Here is a 26,218-nt window from a genome sequence, read left to right as displayed (position 1 = left end):
AAAAATGTGTCCATTAAAATAACATCAAATTGATCAGAAATACAGTGTAGACATTGTTAATGTTGTAAATGGCTATTGTAGCTGGAAGCGGCTGATTTCTAATGGAATATCTACATAGGCGTACAGAGGCCCATTATCAGCAACCATCAGTCCTGTGTTCCAATGGCACGTTGTGTTTGCTAATCCAAGTTTATCATTTTAAAAGGCTAATTGATCATTAGAAAACCCTTTTGCAATTATGTTAGCACAGCTGAAAACTGTTGTGCTGATTAAAGAAGCAATAAAAGTGGCCTTCTTGAGACTAGTTGAGTATCTGGAGCATCAGCAATTGTGGGTTCGATTACAGGCTCAAAATGGCCAGAAACAAATAACTTTCTTCTGAAACTCGTCAGTCTATTCTTGTTCTGAGAAATGAAGGCTATTCCATGCGAGAAATTGCCAAGAAACTGAAGATCTCGTACAACGCCGTGTACTACTCCCTTCACAGAACAGCGCAAACTGGCTCTAACCAGAATAGAAAGAGGAGTGGGAGGCCCCGGTGTACAACTGAGCAAGAGGACAAATACATTAGAGTGTCTAGTTTGAGAAACAGGTCCTCAACTGGCAGCTTCATTAAATAGTACCCGCAAAACACCAGTCTCAACGTCAACAGTGAAGAGGCGACTCCGGGATGCTGACCTTCTAGCAGAGTTGCAAAGAAAAAGCCATATCTCAGACTGCCCATCTTAATCTTTTCTTTTTATTGGCCAGTCTGAGAATGGCTTTTTCTTTGCAACTCTGCCTAGAAGGTCAGCATCCCGGAGTTGCCTCTTCACTGTTGATGTTGAGACTGGTGTTTTGCGGGTACTATTTAATGTATTGTCCTCATTTGAGATACTCTGTGGATTTCATAAGAGCAATGTTGATGTCACCTACTACCGAAACTGTCTCTAGGCAATGACACTGTGAGACACCAGCAGCAACACATGTTTACGATTTCATAGCAGATCATAACAGATTGATTTTGGTGCATGTGTTATTTTTATTTGTTTTTGTTTAGCTCTAAACCTCTGAGGGAGGGTGAGATATAGAAACATACAATAGGGCAGGCTGTGTTTCAATTAAGTACATTCAATATTATCATACAGTATCGTAAAATCCACAAATTATATTTTAATCATATTAAAATGACATGTGAATATGAGGTGTACTGCATGAGGTTTTGGCCTACAGGCTAAAGTATTAAAGGTGCAGTATTGAAAATTCACCTGCACTGCTTTATACGACTCTGTCTCTGCTGCAGGATCTATAAGAGCCCCACTCCGTATTCATAATGAATTGCATTATACAAGGCAGTCTGATAGCATCGGGACAACAGCTGCGCTTAAGGATCTGCCACTGAGCCCTAATCAGGGATATGGAATGGAGAGAGAGGGAATCTAATGCATAGGATCATTAGAGCCATCTACAGAATACCCATATGGAGCTGCTGCTGCTTCCCATGCTGTTGAAATGGGATGAAGCCGTCTGCTGTCTGTTGTGAGCAGAGAGATGGTGCCCTGTGGAGTTTGAATTAATTCAAGTTGGTAATTAATTTAGGTGACAGGAAATATTTTAACAAGCCTGATGCAATGGTAAATTTAAGCACTTGTGGTAGTGTCACTTTTTTTTGTTGTTGCTATTTTCACAAGCAGAATTATCACCACAGTTGCTGGCAGCGCGGAATGGCTGGGTTTTGATGAATAAACAAGTTATGGGTGTGTCGAGGCTTGGCCCCTCACTGGCCAATCAGAACGTGCTCCATGGCTAAATATGTGGTTGCTTCAAGTTGTGTATTTACAGTCTTTTATGTATTGCCTTGGAATCAACTCCATTTCCAATGTTAGTCCTTTATAGTTTGTTAAACAGCTTACATAAACAAAATAACAAAATGTAGACATATCCCATCTTTGCTAAATATGTTAATTTGAATATGTTTGCAGTCCACATTGTTCTAAGTAATTGCATGGCCTTCAACATGGAAATAGATGTATAGCATTCGCACTGATATAGGGGCTAGGCCTACTGTAAATTGCATTATGGCAGGGGAAAGGACATGCCAAATGTTGTCAATAAGCAAGATTAAATACATTATTGCTAAGGCCTAAAAAGAGAGCAAATAATTTGAATCAAATTCTAAACAAAACAACAACTTGTTTTAAATAGCCTATGTCTAAATACACTTACAGGCACCATCATTTCTTCCTGAGTGTGATTTGAAGGAGTCAGGCGCAGGAGGGTAAATCACAGAATACAGAGTTTATTCCATGGTACACGTTTACGCTAGATAGCGTCAACAGTTCAGTGCGCAAAACAGGCGCACTGGAACAAATACAGGCACACAGGGAAAATATACCCCGGCAATAAAAGTACAGGTAGCTCCACCGAGCTACACTCATCTCACATGCAACAATCACCCACAAGGACAAGGGGGCAGAAGGAACACGTAAACACATACTAATGAGGGGAATATGAACCAGGTGTGTGTAATTGACAAGACAAGACAAATGGAATGATGAGATATGGAGCGGCAGTGGATAGAAGGCCGGTGACGACGAACGCCGAAGCCTGCCCGAACAAGGAGAGGAGGCAGCTTCGGAGGAAGTCATGACAGTACCCCCCCCTTGACGCGCAGATCCAGCAGCGCGCCGACCCCAGCCTCGGAGACAGCCAGGAGGATGCGGAGCAGGGTGAGCCGGATGGCGACGGTGGAAATCCCGCAACAGGGAGGGATCGAGGATATCCCTCACCGGGACCCAGCACCGTTCCACCGGACCGTACCCCTCCCACTCCACGAGGTACTGAAGGCCCCCCACCCGACGCCTCGAATCCAGGATGGAACGGACGGAGTACGCCGGGGCCCCCTCAATGTCCAGAGGAGACGGAGGGACCTCCCGCACCTCAGACTCCTGGAGCGGACCAGCCACCACCGGCCTGAGGAGAGACACATGAAACGAGGGGTTAATACGGTAATCATGGGGGAGTAATAACCTATAGGTAACCTCATTGATTCTCCTCAGGACTTTGAATGGCCCCACAAACTACGGGCTCAGCTTCCGGCAGGGCAGGCGGAGGGGCAGATTCCGGGTCGAGAGCCAGACCCGATCACCCGGTACGAAGACCGGGGCCTCACTGCGGTGGCGGTCAGCGTTGGCCTTCTGACGACGCACGGCGCGTTGAAGGTGGACGTGGGCAGCGTCCCACGTCTCCTCCGCGCGCCGAAACCAGTCATCCACCGCAGGAGCCTCGGTCTGGCTCTGGTGCTACGGTGCCAGAACCAGTTGGTCTAAAAGACATTGGAATGGCGTTAGGTTAGTGGAGGAGTGACGGAGAGAGTTCTGGGCATATTCGGCCCATGGCAAGAACACAGACCACTCCCCAGGCCTGTCCTGGCAGTAGGACTGCAGGAACCTACCCACATCCTGATTTACCCATTCCACCTGCCCATTAGACTCGGGGTGGAAACCAGAGGTCAGGCTGACTGAGACCCCCAGACGTTCCATGAACGCCTTCCAGACCTTGAATGTGAACTGGGGACCCCGGTCAGACACTATATCCTCTGGTACCCCGTAGTGCCGGAAGACGTGTGTAAACAGGGCCTCCGCAGTTTGCAGGGCCGTGGGGAGACCGGGCAGAGGAAGGAGGCGGCAGGCCTTGGAAAAGCGGTCCACAACGACCAGGATGGTGGTGTTACCTTGGGAGAGGGGAAGATCAGTCAGGAAATCAACACTCAGGTGAGACCATGGTCTTTGTGGAACTGGTAAAGGTTGTAACTTACCCGCTGGGAGGTGCCTAGGTGGCTTACTCTGGGTGCACACCGAGCAGGAGGAGACACCCTCACGTCCTTAGCCAAGGTAGGCCACCAGTACTTTCCGGTCAGGCAGCGCACTGTACAACCGATACCTGGGTGACCAGAGGAGGGTGACGTGTGTGCCCAGTAGATCAGACGGTCACGGATAAGAGCAGGCACGTACTGCAGCCCATATTACCGGCGCCACAATGCAGGAGGCCGGGAGTATGGGGGTGTTGTCTCTGGGCCTCTCCTCTGTGTCATACAGCTGTGACAATGAGTCTGCCTTCACGTTCTTCGTACCCGGGATGTATGATAGTGTGAAATCAAACCGGGTGAAGAATAGGGCCTACCTGGCCTGGCGCGGATTCAGCCTCCTCGCTGCCTGGGTGTACTCCAGGTTACGGTTGTCCGTCCAGACGAGGAAAGGGTGTTTCGCCCCTTCGAGCCAATGCCTCCACATGGTCAGGGCTCGGCCACAGCCAACAGCTCCCGATCACCAACGTCATAGTTCTGCTCCGCCGGGCTGAGCTTCTTAGAGAAGAAGGCACAGGGGCGGAGCTTGGGTGGCGTGCCCGAGCGTTGAGATAGGACAGCGCCTATCCCTACCTCGGACACATCCACCTCCACTACGAACGGTAGTGATGGATCGGGGTGGGCCAGTACCGGAGCTGAGGTGAACAGACCCCTCAGGTTACTGAAGGCCCTGTCAGCCTCAGCAGACCAGCGGAGCCGGGACGGCCCACCCTTCAACAGAGATGTAATGGGAGCTGCGACCTTGCCAAAGCCCCGGATAAACCTCCGATAGTAGTTGGCGAAGCCAAGACAGCGCTGCACCTCCTTAACCGTGGTTGGAGTCGGCCAATTACGCACGGCTGAAATGCGATCTCCCTCCATCTCCACACCTGAGGTGGTAATGCGGTATCCGAGGAAGGAGACGGACTGCTGGAAAAACAGACACTTCTCTGCCTTGGCATAAAGGTCATTTTCCAACAGTCGGGCCAGCACTTTGCGAACCAGGGACACATGCTCGGCGCGCGTAGTGGAATACACCAGAATGTCATCGATGTAGACCACTACACCGCGACCAAGCATGTCCCAAAACACCTCGTTCACAAAGGACTGAAAGACGGATGGAGCATTCATCAAACCGTAGGGCATCACCAGGTATTCATAATGCCCCGTGGTTGTGCTGAATGCTGTCTTCCACTCATCTCCCTCTCGGATACGCACCAGGTTGTACGCACTCTGGAGATCTAATTTGGTGAAGAAGCGCGCCCCATGCATTGACTCGATCACTGAAGGAATGAGGGGGAGAGGATAACTTAATCGTATCGTCTCCTTGTTCAGTGATCGATAATCAATGCAAGGGTGCAGACCGCCGTCTTTCTCCTTTTAAAAAAATAAACTTGAGGAGGCGGGCAAAGTGGAGGGACGTATAAACCCCGGGCCCAGGGACTCGGTGACGTATGTTTCCATAGCCTCCGTTTCAGCCTGTGACAGGGGATACACATTTACATTTTTACATTTTTAGTCATTTAGCAGACACTCTTATCCAGAGCGACTTACAGTTAGTGAATATTTTTTTTTTTTATTATTATATTTTTTTTATACTGGCCCCCCCGTGGGAATCGAACCCACAACCCTGGCGTTGCAAACGCCATGCTCTATCAACTGAGCTACATCCCCTGCCGGCCATTCCCTCCCCTACCCTGGACGACGCTGGGCCAATTGTGCGACGCCTCATGGGTCTCCCGGTCGCGGCCGGCTGCGACAGAGCCTGGATTCGAACCAGGATCTCTAGTGGCACAGTTAGCGCTGCGATGCGGCGCCTTAGACCACTGCGCCACTCGGGAGGTTATACACATGACTACTGGGAGGCACAGCGTCTACCCGGAGGTTTATCGTGCAATCCTTCGCCCGATGAGGTGGTAACTTAGTCGCCTGCATTTTGGAAAACGCGTGCGCCAAATCGAGGTAGTTGGGGGGAATGCGCACGTTGGAGGTACTGTCTGGAGTTTCCACTGTGGTTGCACCAACGGAAACACCTAGACACCTACCCTGACACTCTCGCGACCACCCCGTGAGAACCCTCTGCGGCCATGAGAATGTGGGGTTGTGGAGTGCTAACCAAGGCATACCTAATACCACAGGGACAGTGAATAATTCTAATAAGTTTGGTTTTAATCAAATTTAACGAAAAACAAGAAATCTGTTCGTTTTTTCAACAACAATAAATACATGTAAAATGTAATGATATCATAAAAAAAGCATAAAAAAAGACATGCATTGCTGTTGAACCAGCCTTCGTTATAGTAGGCCTATAGGGGAAGGGTAGCCTACAGAGGGCTTGGGTTTACAAAATATGAAACGAAAACAAACAATTGTTACAGGAAAATCACTTCTAAATACCAGGTTCACTGGTATTCACCGAGGTTCTCATCTCTCCTTTCATGATGGCATGGACACATATAGGGGGTTTTAAGCAGCTCCAAAGCGTTGCTAAAATAATGTAGGCCTGCCTACAATACATACAGTAGATAAAAAGGGAATGTCAGCTCATTGTTTTGTTTCTCAAACTTGATATTTTAATAAAGCTTTGGTGATTAAGATTTATTTCCAAGTGGTCTCACAAGCATACACTTTATTGACGGTCTTGACTAGCCTACTTGATTACATTGGGCAGGACAAAAAGAAAATAGACTTCATTGACTAAATATGTGGTTGCTTCAAGTTGTGTATTTGGGCTCCCGAGTGGCGCAGCGGTCTAAGGCACTGCATATCAGTTCATTTCAGTGCTAGAGGCATCAGTACAGTCCCTGGTTTAATTCCAGGCTGTATCCCAATCGGGCCGTGATTGGCAGTCCCATAGAGCTGCGCACAATTGGCCCAGCGGCGTCTGGGGTAGGGACATCATTGTAAATAAGAATTTGTTCTTAAGGATCGGACCCTTTTTTTCAATTTTCGCCTAAAATGACATACCCAAATCTAACTGCCTGTAGCTCAGGACCTGAAGCAAGGATATGCATATTCTTGATACCATTTGAAAGGAAACACTTTGAAGTTTGTGGAAATGTGAAATTAATGTAGGAGAATATAACACATTAGATCTGGTAAAAGATAATACAAACAAAAAAACATGTGTTTTCTATATATATATTTTTTTGTTCCATCATCTTTGAAATGCAAGAGAAAGGCCACAATATAATATTGCAGTTTTTGGCGCAGTTTAGATTTTGGCCACTAGATGGCAGCAGTGTGTGTGCAAAGTTTCAGATTGATCCAGTGACGTATTGCAATACTGGACTAAGTCTGCCCAAATGTGCCAAATTGGTCAATTGATACATTTTTTTTCAAGTACATAACTATAGAGAACATACAAAAATCATATGGTAATACAAAATGTAAGGTTGAACACTCCCAGGAATGTCATACATGATGGTTCATTAGCTTAAATACTAACTTTCACACATCAAGATGGCCGGGCGGGGTGGGTGTGGAGCCAGAGACAGCAGGGGTTCAAACTGTAGAATCCAGTTCCTACATTTGAATATAAAAATAGATTTTATCAAACAAAACTATGCTACATTTTATCTCTGGGACCCTTAGGATGACAAATCAGAGCAAGAATACTGAATGTACGTACATTATTTACCTTCAGAGGTGAATGTATCAAACCAGTTGCCGTGATAAGTATTTTGTTTTTGTGCACTCTCCTCAAACAATAGCTTGGTCCTTTTCACTGTAATAGCTACTGTAAATTGGACAGTGAAGTTAGATTAACAAGAATTTAAGCTTTCTGCCCATATAAGACATGTCTATGTCCTGGACATTTTGCTGTTACTTACAACAGTCATGCTAATCACATTAGCGCACGTTAGCTCAACCGTCCCCTATACGGGACACCGATCCTGTAGAGGTTAACTGACTTGCCTACTTAAATAAAGGTTAAATAAAAAATTAATAAACAACTGAGAGTAGGGGAGGCTATGCTTTGTTTTTAATCAAATACAATGAAATGGGGAAGAAACATGAGTGTTTTATGTTTCTAAATACGAAGTATACAGGCACCAAATCACATATTGTTCCATGCGCATATGGGCAGTGTGCATCACGGCTGGATAGGCTGTGTTTCCGCTGTCAAAATTCATGCCATAACTAACTGTGTTACCGCTAAAACCAGCTTTTGGTTGGTCTTAAATATCCCTACCAGCGCTGCCTGAAATTAGCACTTTGGATCATGTTTTTAAGGACACGCCTCAGAAATGTCCATGCCTCAGTAAATTGCCGAACTGGCGTTAGGGCTGGAAAATGCTAGTGCGCCAGTTTTTACATGACGAAATTGCAAAGTAAAGTGCATGTGACACTAGCGCCGCCTTAACGCCAGCCGAGAATAGAGCCCATTGCATTATACTTAGGGTTGAATATAGGCTATCTTTGTTGGCTCAGGTGGGCTTAGTCCACAGGAGTTTACAGTACCAAACACCTGATTGTTACTATAGGGGGTCTTACACCTTGTAAGGTGAGGCCGATATGATCATACGTCTGCAAGGTTGACAAGTGACAAAATATCTCTTAGCGTTGGCAAGTTGAATGTTGAACATATAGCTTTACATGGCTTTGGGTATAGCACTTATACCATCACTAGGGCCAGGCGTTTACCCTGATCAGGAATAATTATGGGCTACCTACCTAGGGCTCGTGCTTTTCATGCTCAATTCACATGGTCTGGAATAACTCCTAGCCCCAGTTATACCATCACACACAGTTAAAGCTTTGGACTTTGAGCATTCTCAATCGGAGTCCAGAGGGAAGCTATGCGTCTCTGCGTCCAAGCAGACAGGCAGTGGCCCCAGCTGAATGCATGAATGTAGCTCATCTTTCTCCTGAGAGGAGCAGCAGCATCTCTGCTGGGATTACATAATGCTGTGTGAGTACAACACTGAAACAGGAGCAGCAGCATCTCTGCTGGGATTACATAATGCTGTGTGAGTACAACACTGAAACAGGAGCAGCAGCATCTCTGCTGGGATTACATAATGCTGTGTGAGTACAACACTGAAACAGGAGCAGCAGCATCTCTGCTGGGATTACATAATGCTGTGTGAGTACAACACTGAAACAGGAGCAGCAGCATCTCTGCTGGGATTACATAATGCTGTGTGAGTACAACACTGAAACAGGAGCAGCAGCATCTCTGCTGGGATTACATAATGCTGTGTGAGTACAACACTGAAACAGGAGCAGCAGCATCTCTGCTGGGATTACATAATGCTGTGTGAGTACAACACTGAAACAGGAGCAGCAGCATCTCTGCTGGGATTACATAATGCTGTGTGAGTACAACACTGAAACAGGAGCAGCAGCATCTCTGCTGGGATTACATAATGCTGTGTGAGTACAACACTGAAACAGGAGCAGCAGCATCTCTGCTGGGATTACATAATGCTGTGTGAGTACAACACTGAAACAGGAGCAGCAGCATCTCTGCTGGGATTACATAATGCTGTGTGAGTACAACACTGAAACAGGAGCAGCAGCATCTCTGCTGGGATTACATAATGCTGTGTGAGTACAACACTGAAACAGGAGCAGCAGCATCTCTGCTGGGATTACATAATGCTGTGTGAGTACAACACTGAAACAGGAGCAGCTTGTGTAATATAAAGGCAGGCAGCAATGAGCTGCAACAGCAAAGATATGCCTTCATTCAGATTACTTGTTTTGTTGGTTTAGAAAAGCTTGAGGGTTTATTTGAGTTTCATTCAATCGGTAGAACTTCTACAGTTGTAGTTACATAGTCATATTGTTGAGTAGTATAAATAATATACATCTATTTTGGGGGTTTAGGCCCAGTTTACTGTAATGCACTGTAATACGACAAATTCATTTTGTGAAAGCTCTACATGAGTTAAATTCAAATGACTATGATTGAAAAGAACCAGACGTTTTTAAATTGAAGTTCATTTGTTATTTTCATTCATGCTGTGTAAAGCCACATGACAGGCACTAATCCTGTACAGTCCTGTTGAGGACGACAACCATCAGTTGTGTAAAAGATTAATGAGACATTTATTTTAAACAATGGGCATCCTAAATTGTGAGTGACATTTGCAGTCATCATATTCCACTTGTCCTACATTTGTCCCACTTCATGCTGGTGATATAAATGTGACACTTATTAACTAAAAGAGGGTGAGGTCAGTGTGGTTTCCAGGGGGGAATCGTATTATGCCATTCAGATTGCAGATTATTATTATTATTATTATTATTATTATTATTATTATTATTATTATTATCCTGTTGTCTGTGTCATCCTCTTCATAGACAGTTCTTATCTTAATGAATCTAATTTGCATAGGCATACTTGTTGCCTCCCACAATGTATCAATGTCACTGTTTTTGCCCAGGGTCGGGTTTTCTTTTATTCCCTCCTAAATGCAATATTGTCTCACCTAAACTAGTGTTGCATTTAGAGTTTATGGGATTAGCTAAACGCTGACACTACACATCCAAGTATATCTGACCAAATTATGAAAGACAAGTGTTGTAATTTTGAAATCCGTAAAGTAAGTGTGGAAGAGGTGAAAAAAGTAGTGTTGTCTATCAACAATGACAAGCCACGGGGTCTGACAATTGAGGATAATAGTGGACGATATTGCAGCTCCTATTTGCCATATCTTCAATTTAAGCCAATTAGAAAGTGTGTGCCCTCAGGCCTGGAGGGAATAAAAAGTTATTCCCCTACCTAAGAATAGTAAAGCCCGACTCAAATAGCCGACCAATCAGCCTGTTACCAACCCTTAGTAAACTTTTGGAAAAAATTGTGTTTGACCAGATACAATGCAATTTTTCAGTAAACAAATTGACCACAGACTTTCAGCATGCTTATAGGGAAGGACATTCAACAAGCACAGCACTTACACAAAAATATTGTGGGGGCTGTTTTGTTATACTTTTGACATTATTGATCATAGTCTGTTGCTGGAAAAATGTATGTGTTGTGGCTTTACACCCCCTGCTATATTGTGGATAAAGAGTTACCTGTCTAACAGAACACAGAGGGTGTTATTTAATGGAAGCCTCTCCAACAAAATCCAGGTAGAATCAGGAATTTCCCAGGGCAGCTGTCTAGGCCCCTTACTTTTTTCAATCTTTACTAACGACATGCCACTGGCTTTGAGTAAAGCCAGTGTGTCTATGTATGCAGATGACTCAACACTATACACGTCAGCTACCACAGCGACTGAAATGACTGCAACACTTAAGAAAGAGCTCCAGTTAGTTTCAGAATAGGTGGCAAGGAATAAGTTAGTCCTAAATATTTCAAAAACTAAAAGCATTGTATTTGAGACAAATCATTCACTAAACCCTAAACCTCAACTAAATCTTGTAATGAATAATGTGGAAATTGAGCAAGTTGAGGAGACTGAACTGCTTGGAGTAACCCAGGATTGTAAACTGTCATGGTCAAAACATATTGATACAACAGTAGCTAGGATGGGGAGAAGTCTGTCCATAATAAAACTCTGCTCTGCATTCTTAACAGCACTATCAACAAGGCAGGTCCTACATACAGGCCCTAGTTTTGTCGCACCTGGACTACTGTTCAGTCGTGTGGTCAGGTGCCACAAAGAGGGACTTAGGAAAATTGCAATTGGCTTAGAACAGGGCAGCCCGGCTGGCCCTTGGATGTACACAGAGGGCTAGCATTAATAATATGCATGTCAATCTCTCCTGGCTCAAAGTGGAGGAGAGATTGACTTCATCACTGCTTGTATTTGGGAGAGGCATTGACATGTTGAATGCACCGAGCTGTCTGTTTGAACTACTGGCACACAGCTCGGACACCCATGCATAACCCACAAGACATGCCCCCAGAGGTCTCTTCACAGTCCCCAAGTCCAGAAAAGACTATGGGAGGCACACAGTACTACATAGAGTCATGACTACATGGAACTGTATTCCACATCAAGTAACTCATGCAAGCAGTAAAATTACATTTAAAAAACAGATACAAATACACCTTTTATTTTATTTTTTATTTTTTATTTCCCCTTTATTTAACCAGTTAGGCCAGTTGAGAACAAGTTCTCATTTATAACTGCGACCTGGCCAAGATAAAGCAAAGCAGTGCGATAAAAACAACAACAACACAGAGTTACATATGGAATAAATGTACAGTCAATAACACAATAGGAAATCTATATACAGTGTGTGCAAATGTAGTAAGTTATGGAGGTAAGGCAATAAATAGGCCATAGTGCAAAATAATTACGATTTAGTATTAACACTGGAGTGATATATGTGCAGAAGATGATGTGCAAATAGAGATGCTGGGGTGCAAATGAGCAAAATAAATAACAATATGGGGATGAGGTAGTTGGGTGGGCTAATTACAGATGGGCTGTGTACAGGTGCAGTGATCGGTAAGCTGCTCTGACAACTGATGCTTAAAGTTATTGAGGGAGATAAGAGTCTCCAGCTTCAGAGATTTTTGCAGTTCGTTCCAGTCATTGGCAGCAGAGAACTGGAAGGAATGGCGGCCAAAGGAGGTGTTGGCTTTGGGGATGACCAGTGAGATATACCTGCTGGAGCGCATACTACAGGTGGGTGTTGCTATGGTGACCAATGAGCTAAGATAAGGCAGGGATTTGCCTAGCAGTGATTTATAGATGACCTGGAGCCAGTGGGTTTGGCGACGAATATGTAGTGAGGGCCAGCCAACGAGAGCGTACAGGTCACAATGGTGGGTAGTATATGGGGCTTTGGTGACAAAACGGATGGCACTGTGATAGACTACATCCAATTTGCTGAGTAGAGTGTTGGAGGCTATTTTGTAAATGACATCGCCGAAGTCAAGGATCGGTAGGATAGTCAGTTTAACGATGGCATGTTTGGCAGCATGAGTGAAGGAGGCTTTGTTGCGAAATAAGAAGCCGATTCTAGATATAACTTTTGATTGGAGATGCTTAATGTGAGTCTGGAATGAGAGTTTACGGTCTAACCAGACACCTAGGTATTTGTAGTTGTCCACATATTCTATGTCAGACCCGCCGAGAGTAGTGATTCTAGTCGGGCGGGCGGGTGCAAGCAGCGTTCGATTGAAGAGCATGCATTTAGTTTTACTAGCGTTTAAGAGCAATTGGAGGCTACGGAAGGAGTGTTGTATGGCATTGAAGCTCGTTTGGAGGTTTGTTAACACAGTGTCCAATGAAGGGCCAGATGTATACAAAATGGTGTCATCTGCGTAGAGGTGGATCTGAGAGTCACCAGCAGCAAGAGCGACATCATTGATATACACAGAGAATAGAGTCGGCCCGAGAATTGAACCCTGTGGCACCCCCATAGAGACTGCCAGTCCAGACAACAGGCCCTCCGATTTGACACACCTTATGAAACAGTGGGGACTGTGATGCAACACAAACATAGGCACAGACACATGCATACAAACACACGATAACATACACACTATACACACACGTACACATAGATTTTGTGTTGTAGATATGTGGTAGTAGAGTAGGGGCCTGAGGGCACACACTTAATATTTTGTGAAATCTGTTGTGAATGTATTATAATGTTTTTAATGGGGATCCATAATACACACAAACACAAATATGAGTTTGCTTATGGGATTAGGTATATCAACTTGTTTATGGGATTAGCTATATGAGCTTGTTTATGGGATTAGCTATATGAGTTTGTTTATGGGATTAGCTATATGAGCTTGTTTATGGGATTAGCTATATGAGCTTGTTTATGGGATTAGGTATATGAGCTTGTTTATGGGATTAGCTATATCAACTTGTTTATGGGATTAGCTATAGGAGTTTGTTTATGGGATTAGGTATATGAGCTTGTTTATGGGATTAGGTATATGAGCTTGTTTATGGGATTAGCTATATGAGCTTGTTTATGGGATTAGCTATATGAGCTTGTTTATGGGATTAGCTATATGAGCTTGTTTATGGGATTAGCTATATGAGCTTGTTTATGGGATTAGGTATATGAGCTTGTTTATGGGATTAGCTATATGAACTTGTTTATGGGATTAGCTATATGAGCTTGTTTATGGGATTAGCTATATGAACTTGTTTATGGGATTAGCTATAGGAGTTTGTTGATGGGATTAGCTATATGAGCTTGTCTTGTTCATTGGTACTAAATGTCCTACTTTCAGTGTGACTTACTTTTGCAGATTTCCGCCCAATAAGCCCATTCTGATATTATCTTAGTGCTGTGGATGGATATGGCCATTCCAGAATTATGAATATGATCCATTAGTCAATTACTGGAACTCATCACTGATGATCTTGGATGGAGCTCTCTGGCCTTGATGTAGAAGACCAATTTGTTAGTTAAATGATCCCACAATTGAATCCCTTATCAGAGAAAAGCCTTTCTGAATCTGATTATATTAATAGCTAATTTTCTCTCTCTCTGTGTGTGTGTGTGTGTGTGTGTGTGTGTGTGTGTGTGTGTGTGTGTGTGTGTGTGTGTGTGTGTGTGTGTGTGTGTGTAGACCTCTGTTCAGTTTAGTGGCTAGATCTGTAGATGTAGATCTCTTTTGCCAGTCTCTGCACAGTTTAGCACTAGAACTGACAGCAACAATAACCTTCATTCTCAGGGTGTCATCCTTCCAAGCTAAATGAACCAGCATCTTCACTCATCTGCTGTCTGTACAATGACTTCAGGATGAAATAATGTTTATCTCTGCTTGGGTTGAGAGGTTCAACACAATGCTAAATAATTCATGAAAATCATGGAATAAGTATGACAGAAACAATGCAGGAAGAAGTTGAATTGTTCTGTACAACATTAACATTTAATGATTTAATGAAATTAGGCATTGTAGACATTACAGGGAGAGATCCAAGGAGGGAGGAGGGTACGCTAGGATGAGGTAATCTAATCAGCCTGATAACAATTTGATGATATTTAGCTATTAGTGTTTATTTGATTTGCGTCATTTGCTCAGATAGGCCTACGCCTTTGCCCCTGAGATCCATTGCACAATAATAGAGTACAATCCAAGTGTAGCTTTTCATCTGAACTCTCTCTCCTCAGACTCTTGGATGTTGTTGTGCTTAGATTGAAGCTGTGATCTGGCTGTCATGCCTGCCTTATGTCTGTTCACATGGACCAGCCGTGATGGTCTTCCCCACGAGAGAGAGAGAGAGAGAGAGAGAGAGAGAGAGAGAGAGAGAGAGAGAGAGAGAGAGAGAGAGAGACAGACAGAGAGACAGAGAGAGACAGAGAGAGAGAGAGAGAGAGAGAGAGAGAGAGAGAGAGAGAGACAGAGAGAGAGAGAGAGAGAGAGAGAGAGAGAGGGGAAGACAGAGAGAGAGAGAGAGGGAGAGAGAGAGAGTGTTCAGTTGGTAGAGCATGGCGCTTGCAAAGCCAGTATAATGGGTTTCATTCCCGGGACCACACATACGTAAAATTTGTGCACGCATGACTGTTAAGTCGCTTTGGAACAAAGCGTCTGCTGAATGGTATATATTGAAAGAGAGAGAGAATGTGTGGGAGAGAGGCAGGACAAGGAGAGAGAGAGAATGTGTGGGAGAGAAAGAGAGAGGGAGAGAGATAGAGAGGAGGTGTGTGGGAGTAAGAGAGAGAAAGAGAGGGGGCAAGAGACAAAGAGAGGGGGAGAGAGAGTGTTCTGTAGTAATGGTGAGTATTGGGGTCTGGACACCTAATGGGAGCCCATATGCTTTCCTCTGAACACAAAAGCTGCCTATCTCTCTCTCTCTCCCTTTCTCCCTCTTCCCTCTCCCTGCTAATTGTAAGCTGTGCAAACAAATTAGATGTATTTGCGCATTGGAATTTAGCCTACCTTTTTATGTACTGCTGTACTGCAACACAGTGTGGATTCCTCTTGCTTTCTTGGACCCATTATAGCAATCTTCTCTTTAAACTCTCATCTCAACTCCTCTGACACTAGCAGGGTCAGGTTGTACATGTGAAAGATGCTAAATGCAAAGTGGAATTATATTCAGATCTAACAGTACTACTTTTTATGTTTGAATACATTTAAAGTAGATCTTAGTTAGTTTTGTCTTAGGGTAGGAGTGCTGATCTAGGATCAGGTCCCCCCTGTCCATATAATCATATTCATTATGATCTAAAAGGCCAAACAGATCCTAGATCAGCACTCCTACTCTGAGAGGCCCAGGGATTTTAATTAAAGAGGTGAACAAACTGCTAACCCATTTCAACTGATGTTTAAACCTGAAGGAATATAGGCCTAATCTCCGTATCTGCCTACTACTGTTGTACTGTATAAGTCTATGGGATTGTGGTGGAATTTGTCTACTTTATTTTGGAGAATTGCCCCACTTACAATTCAGACAAACACTCTAAGTACTGTAGGCTAACCAGCCATAATGGAAGTACAATTCAGACAACCTAAAATGGTTATTCGGCTGTCCCCATAGGAGAACCCTTTGAACAACTCTTTTTGGTTCCATGTAGAACCCTTTTCGGTTCCATGTGGAACCCTTTCCACAGAGGGTTCTACATGGAACCCAAAAGCGTTCTACCTGTAACCAAAAAGGGTTCTACCTGGAACCAAAAAGGGTTCTCCTATGGGGACAGCCGAAGTACCCTTTTGGAACCCTTTTTTCTAAGAGTGTAGGCACTGTAGGCTGCCCAGCCATAATGGAAGTACAAAATAACCACATCAAAGCCTATTCACCATTTCCCGGGAGTCAGTGTCTTGGGCGCTGTGCACAATGTGTTGCTACTCCCTACCCACTTGACAGTTGTTCTTGTAGCTTAACTGTGTTTTCCCTCTGCATTTAGGGGAGCGACGTCGGTGGTGTGCAGATGTCGACAGAAGGGAACACAGAAGCCGTACGCAGTGAAAACACTGAAGAAAACAGTAAGTTCTCACTGGATGTTCATCATGGTCTTAGTGTAATTTTTTACCCAGAGAGTACAACAGGCTAATTTTTCTTCCTTAACCCAGTTCTATTTTGTTCCTGCAGGTGGATAAGAAGATAGTTAGGACAGAGATAGGTGTTCTACTTCGACTCTCTCACCCTAACATTGTGAGGGTTCTACACACTTTTGTGCTGTCTTTGCCTAGAATTAACGATTGTTATTATGTTTTTTATTGATACTGAATTTATGTTGTTTTGTTTTATTTATTTCAGATCAAACTAAAAGAGATCTTTGAGACCCCATCAGAGATCAGTCTGGTCTTGGAGCTTGTGACTGGAGGAGAGCTATTTGATAGGTTAGTTAACTGCCCTAATGGTCACACGCACACGCACACTCACACACTCTGTGCCATTCCTCTGTTACAACAATCACAACATGTTTTTCTCTCAGGGTTGTGGAGAAGGGCTTCTACACTGAGCGGGATGCTGCTGATGCTGTCATACAAGTATTAGAAGCTGTTGCAGTAAGCTGACTTCCTTTCTCTGACACCTGTCAGAAAGTAGGCTAAAAAATGTCTAGCAAACTCTGACATACTGTAATGCTTTTGACCTGCATAGCTGGGAGGCACCATCACACATTCACACCGCCTGCCCCTTATCTATACATTGTAAAGAACAAAATGTGTCTGTCTCTCACTGAGCTATCTTTGAAATGTCATCAACATGGACCAAGGCATATGTCTTCTTCCTCATGTTAGGAGTCCTGTTAGTGTCTTCCATGATCCTCTGTTAGATTGCTGTTGCTAAGGAGATGAAATAGTAAAACCGGGATTTTTTTAACACATAGATCCTTTTCCAGTACACGACATACTGACGTCACACACACATGCGCCCATGGTAAGAAAACCATCGCCAACTGCAACATAGCCTAGATTTATGTTTTTATTACTTCTAAACAAAATACTTTTTGGGGGTTCTCATAGGCTTACAGTTAGGTTTTGATTCTTGCTTGAACAGTCGCTAAGATTATATTTGGTTGTGGTCTTTGCAAAATAAATATTTTGGATTCAGCAGTTGTTAGCTAGAATGCTGAAGCTCATTGATGTAGCAAAAGCTAGCCAAAGAGCCATTTTACTGGTTGAAGTTGAAGTGTTTTTTTAAAGTATAATGCAGTTGATTTGCGATGATGACATGAACATTATATTAAGTAGGACATTCAGACGAGCCTTAACATCCTATTATAATCCAAAAGTAGTGTGAAATGCACTCATAAGCAACATGTAAATAGAGGATTGTTTTTGCTGGCGTTCTATAAGAACTCCCCCTTGTTCTGCCACCATCTTGTGCACATCGCCCTCGTGCGGCAGTGTTTGCAAACACAGAGGGGTCTATTTAAATCAGCTCAGGGCTTGGTGGTGTAGTCAGTCTGAAACAGCTGCTGTTTTCCCAACGGGTTTACTGAGGAGAGAAAAACGGGATTTCTGAAGCCTCCAGGTCTTTTTGAAGTTTCCTTATGTTGTTGAGCAAGCGTCGAGGAAGACTTTGTTCCGTGTTGATTGGGAGTGATTTATTTACAGTATACACGGCCACTTCGGAAACGGCAGAGAGGTTCTGCGGTCTGTCTGTTACATGATCAAAGCCATCTGGATATCTAGCTAACGTCCCAGTGGAGCATCTTGGTAGCCTCATGTCCCGCCAATCTCACTGGCACGTCTACACTTAAGTCCCCACTCTGTTTGTGACAGATTTGAGTCCTTTATTATAGGCACCTCATTTGGTGTTATCTTATCATCACAATGTGTTGATTATTTTGGACATGGAGAATCTGGAACCACGTTTTAGATCCGTTGTTAAGTTCTTTACTGTCAAAAGACGGTATTAGGCTAGCTAATGTTCTTGATGTTGAGACTTACCATTGAGAGCTAATATTTTCCTCATTGGCCAAATACATTGGCTAGCCCACCTCTCAGGTACTTTACTTTCTCTATCAGAAGAGATCCACTGTCAATGAGAACACAGAGCTGTGTCGTTGGCCTATTGGCCAGAATAGCTTATTTTGAGTGGTGCTATGGCAGCCGTGGGAGACCTGAGATATCTGTGGTGGTGTGTGCGTGTGCGTCCCACCTTCTCTTCATCCCTTCATCCCACCATCCCACACTCTACTTGTCGAGAGGACACCTTATCTGTGTCAGCTCCATCGAGCTTTGTGCAGGAGAGGAGAATTCCCCTCTGACATCAGAGCCATTACACCGAGGGGTTGTCACAATACATAGTGTGGGGAGAAAATTATGCCTTCATTCACTGTGAACGAGATCTATTCAACCTAGCCATTCCCAATTAGAAAAGATGACTGTTTTTGTTGCATAATAAGGGTAGCTCATTCGGTACTAACCTTGATGCTTAGAATTTTCATGCCAGTGGAATATAATGTGGTTCTTTAACAGCTTAATGTTACATAAGAAACTAGGGATTTGCATAACCACCAACCCACCCACAGTGTGCAGAAGATAAGTTATACAAGAAGGTTGCTTTACAAACAAATATCATTATCAAGACAGTGAGCCATAGAGTAGGTCTATACTCTATACCTTATCCATGACACCACAAAGTCTTTGAACGTATTGCTTTCCCTCACTTGAATCCCACCTCGTCTTTTCAATGGCCAGCTTATCAAGGTAGCTGCCTTGTGCTGCTGTTTTCTGTAACTGGGCAGACTTGTATGGCTCACATTGCCTTGTTTGATGAGTTACCGTGTTAACACGGGTGAAAGTACTCACTGAACCCAAGAATAGTTTAAAACATACTTTAAATCATGTTTACGTCCAGTACACAGTATCATAGCACAGTGTACAGGTAGCTGCCAAAATAAAGGAAACACTAACATAAGGTGTCTTAATAGGGTGTTGAGCAGCCAGAACAGCTTCAATGCACCTTGGCATATGTTCTACAAGTCTCTGGAACTCTATTGGAGGGATGCGACTCCATTCTTCCGGCAAAACAAATTGTTGATGGTGGTGGAAAACGCTTACTCAGGTGTCGCTCCAAAAGTGTTCAATTGGGTTGACATCTGGTGACTGATACACACATACACACACATACACACACACACACACACACACACACACAGTGTAATACACAGTTCAGAATAGACAACGATAAGATAGAGGTTGTGAAAGATAGTTCAACTTTGTATTTTGTTTACCCATAGAGCATTTTCAACAGTGCACTATAAAGCAGGAATGTTATGGTTCTGTGTAGAAAATGAATTGTGGGAGCGGGCGCCGATTCATTCGGCGGTGCTGAATCCCAAAATCCCCAAACAGTCCAGCCCCATACCCCAGCAGACAGATCAATAGCACACAACGTGTGTAGGAGTCAGACAGCCACCTGGGTGCTATGGTGTTGTCTTGTGTCTTTGTATTTGTCCAGTACCTGCATGAGAACGGCGTGGTGCATCGAGACCTGAAACCTGAGAACCTCCTGTACGCCACCGCAGCACCAGACGCTCCCCTCAAAATAGGTTGGTGGGGTTACTCAATACCCTGTGGGATTCACTACCATTATCCCAAACAACATCCATTGACTCTGTTGTGCTATCAGAGACAGAGCTGACTTGATCAGACATAATTGGGGAATCAATGCCAACGATTATATTCTATTATTGGAATGATCTATTTTCTATTGTATTCTATTCTACCGGTATTTTATTCTACTATTTTATTCTAATACCAGATATGAGGACTTCCAGAAAGAGGCATAATCTTTAATATATCTCTGTCTCTGTCTTTCATTTTGCAGCTGATTTTGGTCTGTCGAAGATCATCGATGATCAGGTCACAATGAAGACTGTTTGTGGTACACCAGGATACTGTGGTGAGCTATAACCCATTACTGTGATGATTTTTCATTCACTTGGAACATAATATTTGCTAGCTGCTAGACTAGAGATTGCCATTTCAGACCTAGCAGATTTTTGTTGTTTTGGTTGCATGCTTAACTTGCAAAGACTTGAGCAGAGACAGTTACCATGAGGACAGGGTGTATGTTGTAATATTTATCCACATTCTACATAGTACATCCTTGGATAAATCGTTACTGAGTAAGAATTCCCTACTGTGTTTTAACCTCTGTCTCTCTCCTTCCCCGTTATGCTGCCCCTCCCTCCCTCCCTCCCTCCCTCCCTCCCTCCCTCCCTCCCTCCCTCCCTCCCTCCCTCCCTCCCCGCCTGCCCTCCCTCCCTCCCTCACTCCCTCCCTCCCCACCCGCCCTCCCTCCCCGCCCTCCTCGACCTCCCTCCCTCCCTCCCTCCCCACCCTCCCTCCCGCCCTCCCTCCCCGCCCTCCCCACTCTCCCTCCCTCCCTCCCTCCATCTTGCTCTTCTCTTTTTCATCTCTCCCCTATCTATCCTTCCTCCCCTCTCTCCAGCCCCAGAGATTCTGCGAGGAAGTGCTTATGGACCTGAGGTTGACGTGTGGTCGGTGGGAGTTATCACGTATATCTTGTAAGTGACACCAGACACTCAAAAGTTGGTTTCTGAATCAAGGGTGTTGGTGCATTCCTGTTGTATAGCTTCTGAGTGATTTTGTTTCTTTCACATACTGATTGGTATACATAGTATGTGGGTGTGAGTTCCCCATTATACAGCAAGCCAGGTAATGGTAGTGCAACTGCTAGCAACAGCATTCAGAAGAATCGCTGGTATACAGACTCACTACCAGTTAATGAATATTAAACTGTACAAATAACATATTTTGAAGGCACATCAATCTGGGAGAATAAGAGAGTGTGTGACTAGCAAACCTTAGTGCGAGGAGGATTGCACCTCTAATAGAGTTGTAGGTTAGGCCCCTGTGGCTATCAGATCCTGTCAGACTGTAGCCAGCTATTGAATCAATAGACCGGAACTGTCTGTGGTTGATGTATGCCTCGTATTTCATCCTCTCTCAAAGGCTATGTGGCTTTGAACCGTTCTTCGATGACAGAGGGGACCAGTACATGTTCAAGAGGATCCTCAACTGTGAATATGAGTTTGTCTCCCCCTGGTGGGACAATGTGTCCCTCAATGCCAAGGACCTGGTGAGTTTTATTTACATTTTAGCAGACGATCTTATCCAGAGCGACTTAGTGAGTGCATATATTTTTTATTTATTTTTTTCATACTGGTCCCCCGTGGGAAACGAACCCACAACCCTGGCGTTGCAAACGCCATGCTCTACCAACTGAGCTACACGGGACTACACGATATTTACTGTTACCATGGGTGTATTCATTACGCCAATTCTGTCGCAAAACATTTTGTCTGTTGCAAAATGTTTTTCATTGAAAACTAGAGTTTCTATTGGACAAATTCAGGTAGGTCCCATCCCGTTTTGTTCTGTTTGCTTCCGTTTGGTTCTGTTTGGTTCCTAGTTAAGACACCCCTGGGGTCCCGAGGTTACCACAGTCACGCTGGCTGACATTTCCCCCTGGTACTTACGCGTAATTAATAAATCAGTAATTGGTGGAGAATGAAAACCTACTTCCCCTAACCAGCATGAGGGTTCCCTTCTCGTCCTGTACACTACTGGCTTGGCTTCTGAAAGAACATACTGTACTGTACTTCTGTAATGCCCTGCAAACTTCTAGGCCTGCGCTTTAGCATCCGATTGGTTAGACAATTGGTTAGACATATGGTTGCTGGCTGCATTGTAGAAGAGAGGAAGAGGCAAAGTGAGAGGGAGAACTGGGCCCAAAATCTGTCTTCTCCAGCAAGTGGTGCTTTCTCAATTTTTTGGCTCACCAGGCAAGGAGTTTTGTATGGTGGTCAATGATAGTGTCGAATTTGGTCACCCCCCCAGAAAAAAGGGTTATTTGCTATGTGTGGCTTATTTGATCGAATAGAAGTTTCGTAATGCTTAGGTTGTTATGAGTGTACTGATATAAATATTGCACGTGACATCCCAGCAACTTTGGAAAAAAAAAACGTTATATCAGAGTTGTGCCATTGACTAGAATGGTCCCACCTGATCTTGCCTCCTCCTGATTGCCTTCCATTTTTTAAGACATTTATTTTAATTGTTAGAGCGGTCAATATATTGGATCATCTGTGATTGTAGCATTGGGTCAGGTGAAATGTTTCCCAGGTGAATGGTCAGTGTGAGTGTGTCCATATAGGTGTGTCTGATTATCAAATAATATAAAAAAGGAGGGTAACTAGAAATCCAGGGCAAACAGGCTACATCCATCTCTTACTGTTCATTCTGAATTTTATCTCCAAATTATGAACTGGGCTGACTTGTTATGTGGACAGAAACCTGCAGAAACAGCATCCAAGAAAATGATGAATTCAGTCTCAGTGACCCAGTTACTAACCATATATACGTGCTGCTGTCCTGTAGGTGAGAAAGCTGATTGTCCAGGATCCAAAGAAGCGGCTGACGACCTTGCAAGCGCTGCAGCACCCCTGGGTGACTGGGAAGGCAGTTAACTCAGCCCATATGGACACTGCTCAGAAGAAACTGCAGGAGTTCAATGCACGCCGAAAACTCAAGGTAGGTACAAAACAACGTTTCTCAATAGGATTTTGTACCGTAGTTGAGGGCAAGTAGTACCATGTCTAATTTATTGATGTCAGGACATTTTAAACTCATGATTGTGTAGTTGTGTCAAGATCCTTTGAATGTATTTGGAAGGCAAGCATAGACAAACATATATGATTGCTATAATACCTTGATTTATCAGCATAGTCACATTGGGCCTACACATGAATCCTAAACTGTGTCAATTAATGATATACTGTGTACTGTGTGTTTGTTGACAGGCTGCCGTAAAGGCCGTGGTGGCTTCATCACGATTGGGCAGCGCTAGCAGTCACGGCAACGCTGACAACAGCAAGAACAGCAACTGCAACAACTCCGCCAATCAAAAAGAGGCACAAGAGGAGCAGCCACGGAACGACCAGTCACAGATCCAGGAGGGATCCTAACTGTGGATCTCCTCTGTCGTTGTCACCCTGTGAAGGCATTCAACCCTCCTGCTAGACTGAAGTTGCTGAGAGGAGCTATGTGGTATTACCATCTGTACTGGCGATACTCTGCTTGGCTTTATTGCATGTGACTGATTTATGAAACGGTGTACAACCATATTGACTCGGCACATTGGAACAACATGCCTACAAGTATTTAAAGTACATGTGAAATCAGAGTTTACGACTGCGCATTCCCATTTCATAACTCACACAACAAGTAGCTTCACTGGATGGTTTAGCTCTTCCATAATACAATGTTATAACTGCAAAATGGTCTCCAAGTGTTCCCAGTATTAATTTGCCAGTTTGTAAATGAATTCATAACAATTGGCAGAATAAGGATAGTAGGTCATTATGTGTTCTGGTAATCATCATGATGCTTTGGTGGCAGAATATAGAATCGATCTAGGTTGATTTTCAATACTGGTTGAGTAAGCCTACAGTATCTGTTTGAAGAACGGGTTTGACACATTTTCCAGATGGTCATAAACTTAACCTTTATTACAACTTCTAAGGAGAATGCCTTATTATTGTATCTTATTAACTGGATTTTACACTCCCTTTGTAAGAAATATTTCATATCTTGTTAAGAATTAGATTAGAAACATGTTAAAAACAATCAATAGCACAATGATTGTATTCAAACGGACTTTCAAGGAACATTAGGTTATTTCGTAGTGCAGAGTTGTTTTAGCATTAAGAACTTTTCACTTTTGTATAGCAAAATATGTTGTGTACAACTGAAAAGGCACCCCAGTTTTTTATTGCCAAATACACAATTTGCAGGGAAATGATGGATGAGTAGATACAATTTTATTTTATTTAGATATTCAGTGCCAAAATTGGTTGAGGCTGCTGCTTTATTTGATAATATCCCACCTCTGTCATATACAATTGAAGAGGGTGTTCTCTTCGTGCAAATATTTATTTCTCATTATAAACTGGGTGGTTCGAGCCCTGAATGCTGATTGGCTGACAAAACATTTATTGTTACTGCTCTAATAACGTTATAATAGCAATAAGGCACCTCAGGGTTTTGTGGTATATGGCATTGCGTCGTGCCTAAGAACAGCCCTTAGCCGTGGTATATTGGCCATATACCACACCCCCCGTACCTTATTGCTTAATTAACCCATTAGCTGACATGCCTTGTTATGGAATTCTTTTTTAAATCTACAAAGAAAAAGGTTGGCTGTGTATTGAATTTTAGCATGCTTTTGCCTTCAGTATAAAGGAATGATGTGGATAATATATGCATGTAGGAATGTTGAATTGAACTGCTGCGGTTGTCTGTAAAGATTCACTATAGTTGACTGACATCACATGACAGATGTAATCTGTGTTAAACAGTGAAGTATTAGAGGACTCTTAAGGCCCCAAGACGTTAACTTGATATTCCTTTTATATGCTCAAGGAAACATTAAATCATTCAATGTTGTCTTAAAATGGTTACCATTAACATTGATTTGGTAAGGACTGCAGGACAAAACAATTAATAAACTATATGAAGTTACATATGTTTGGGCAGTTTTGTATATCTGACAGCTTATGTACTTTTTGAACTTGTATACAAATGGTTTTTCATTATTTTATTGAGCTACCATTTCCAGTGTTTCCGCTACATTGTAGATTAATTAGGTGGGGTGGTCTCCATCGCCCAGTACTGGAAGATGCCCCTATACTGACCAATGTCTATGGTATAATGTATGTAGCTCAGTTGGTAGAGCATGGCGTTTGCAACGCCAGGGTTGTGGGTTCGATTCCCAGTATGAAAAAATAATGGATAAGAGTGTCTGCTAAATGACAAAATACAAATTTTTAACAGGTCAAAATGGAGAGAGAGTGAGCTGTAAGGGGGATCTATGGATCCTGCGATGCAAAGGTGAGAGCACTACCCTGCGCCTCGGGCAGAGGCAGTAGTATTCTCACATACACCATGCTACAGAATTACCCCTCTCTCTCAAAGTTTCCTCCCATTTGAACCAAGCCCTAAATGCCAACAGGTAAGCTCCTCCAAAGGCCATCCCAGTGCTGCCACCAATGAAACAGGTCGATGTGGAGAAAGTGATGGGGCATGATCATTGGGCACGATCCATGGATCCTGCCCTACTCCCTGCAGTGGTCTAAGGCACTGCATTGCAGTGCTAGCTGTGCCACTAGAGATCCTGGTTCGAATCCAGGCTCTGTCGTAGCCGGCCACGACCGGGAGACCCATGGGGCGGTGCAGAATTGGCCCAGGGTAGGGGAGGGAATGGCCGGCAGGGATGTAGCTCAGTTGGTAGAGCATAGTGTTTGCTATGCCAGGGTTGTGGGTTTGATTCCCACAGGGGGCCAGTATGAAAAAATAAAAATAAAATAATGTATGCACTCACTAACTGTAAGTCGCTCTGGATAAGAGTTTGACTAAAATGTAAAAATGTAACACTCACATACACCTTGCTACAATACAGTTGAAGTCGGAAGTTTACATACACTTAGGTTGGAGTCATTAAAACTTGTTTTTCAACTACTCCACAA

General features: G+C 43.7%; 1 protein-coding gene across 1 annotated transcript in view; it reads left to right on the top strand.

The window, feature by feature from the left end:
- Positions 1-25,213, top strand: part of LOC311135716 (calcium/calmodulin-dependent protein kinase type IV-like) — a 34,699-nt gene extending 9,486 nt beyond the window's left edge. The window contains exons 2-11 of the mRNA XM_084169738.1: positions 16,616-16,694; positions 16,801-16,863; positions 16,969-17,051; positions 17,147-17,219; positions 20,125-20,215; positions 20,494-20,568; positions 21,121-21,196; positions 21,645-21,771; positions 23,073-23,225; positions 23,495-25,213. Coding sequence (XP_084025864.1) covers positions 16,616-16,694; positions 16,801-16,863; positions 16,969-17,051; positions 17,147-17,219; positions 20,125-20,215; positions 20,494-20,568; positions 21,121-21,196; positions 21,645-21,771; positions 23,073-23,225; positions 23,495-23,659 — 985 coding nt within the window. The 3' untranslated portion in view covers positions 23,660-25,213. The remainder of the gene's footprint in view (positions 1-16,615; positions 16,695-16,800; positions 16,864-16,968; positions 17,052-17,146; positions 17,220-20,124; positions 20,216-20,493; positions 20,569-21,120; positions 21,197-21,644; positions 21,772-23,072; positions 23,226-23,494) is intronic.
- The last annotated feature ends 1,005 nt before the right edge of the window (positions 25,214-26,218 follow it).

Source organism: Coregonus lavaretus, assembly GCF_964263955.1.
Source record: "Coregonus lavaretus genome assembly, chromosome: 10".
Lineage (NCBI taxonomy): Eukaryota > Metazoa > Chordata > Actinopteri > Salmoniformes > Salmonidae > Coregonus > Coregonus lavaretus.
The sequence above is the reverse complement of the archived record's forward strand: the minus strand, read 5'-3'. Positions and strand labels throughout refer to the sequence as shown.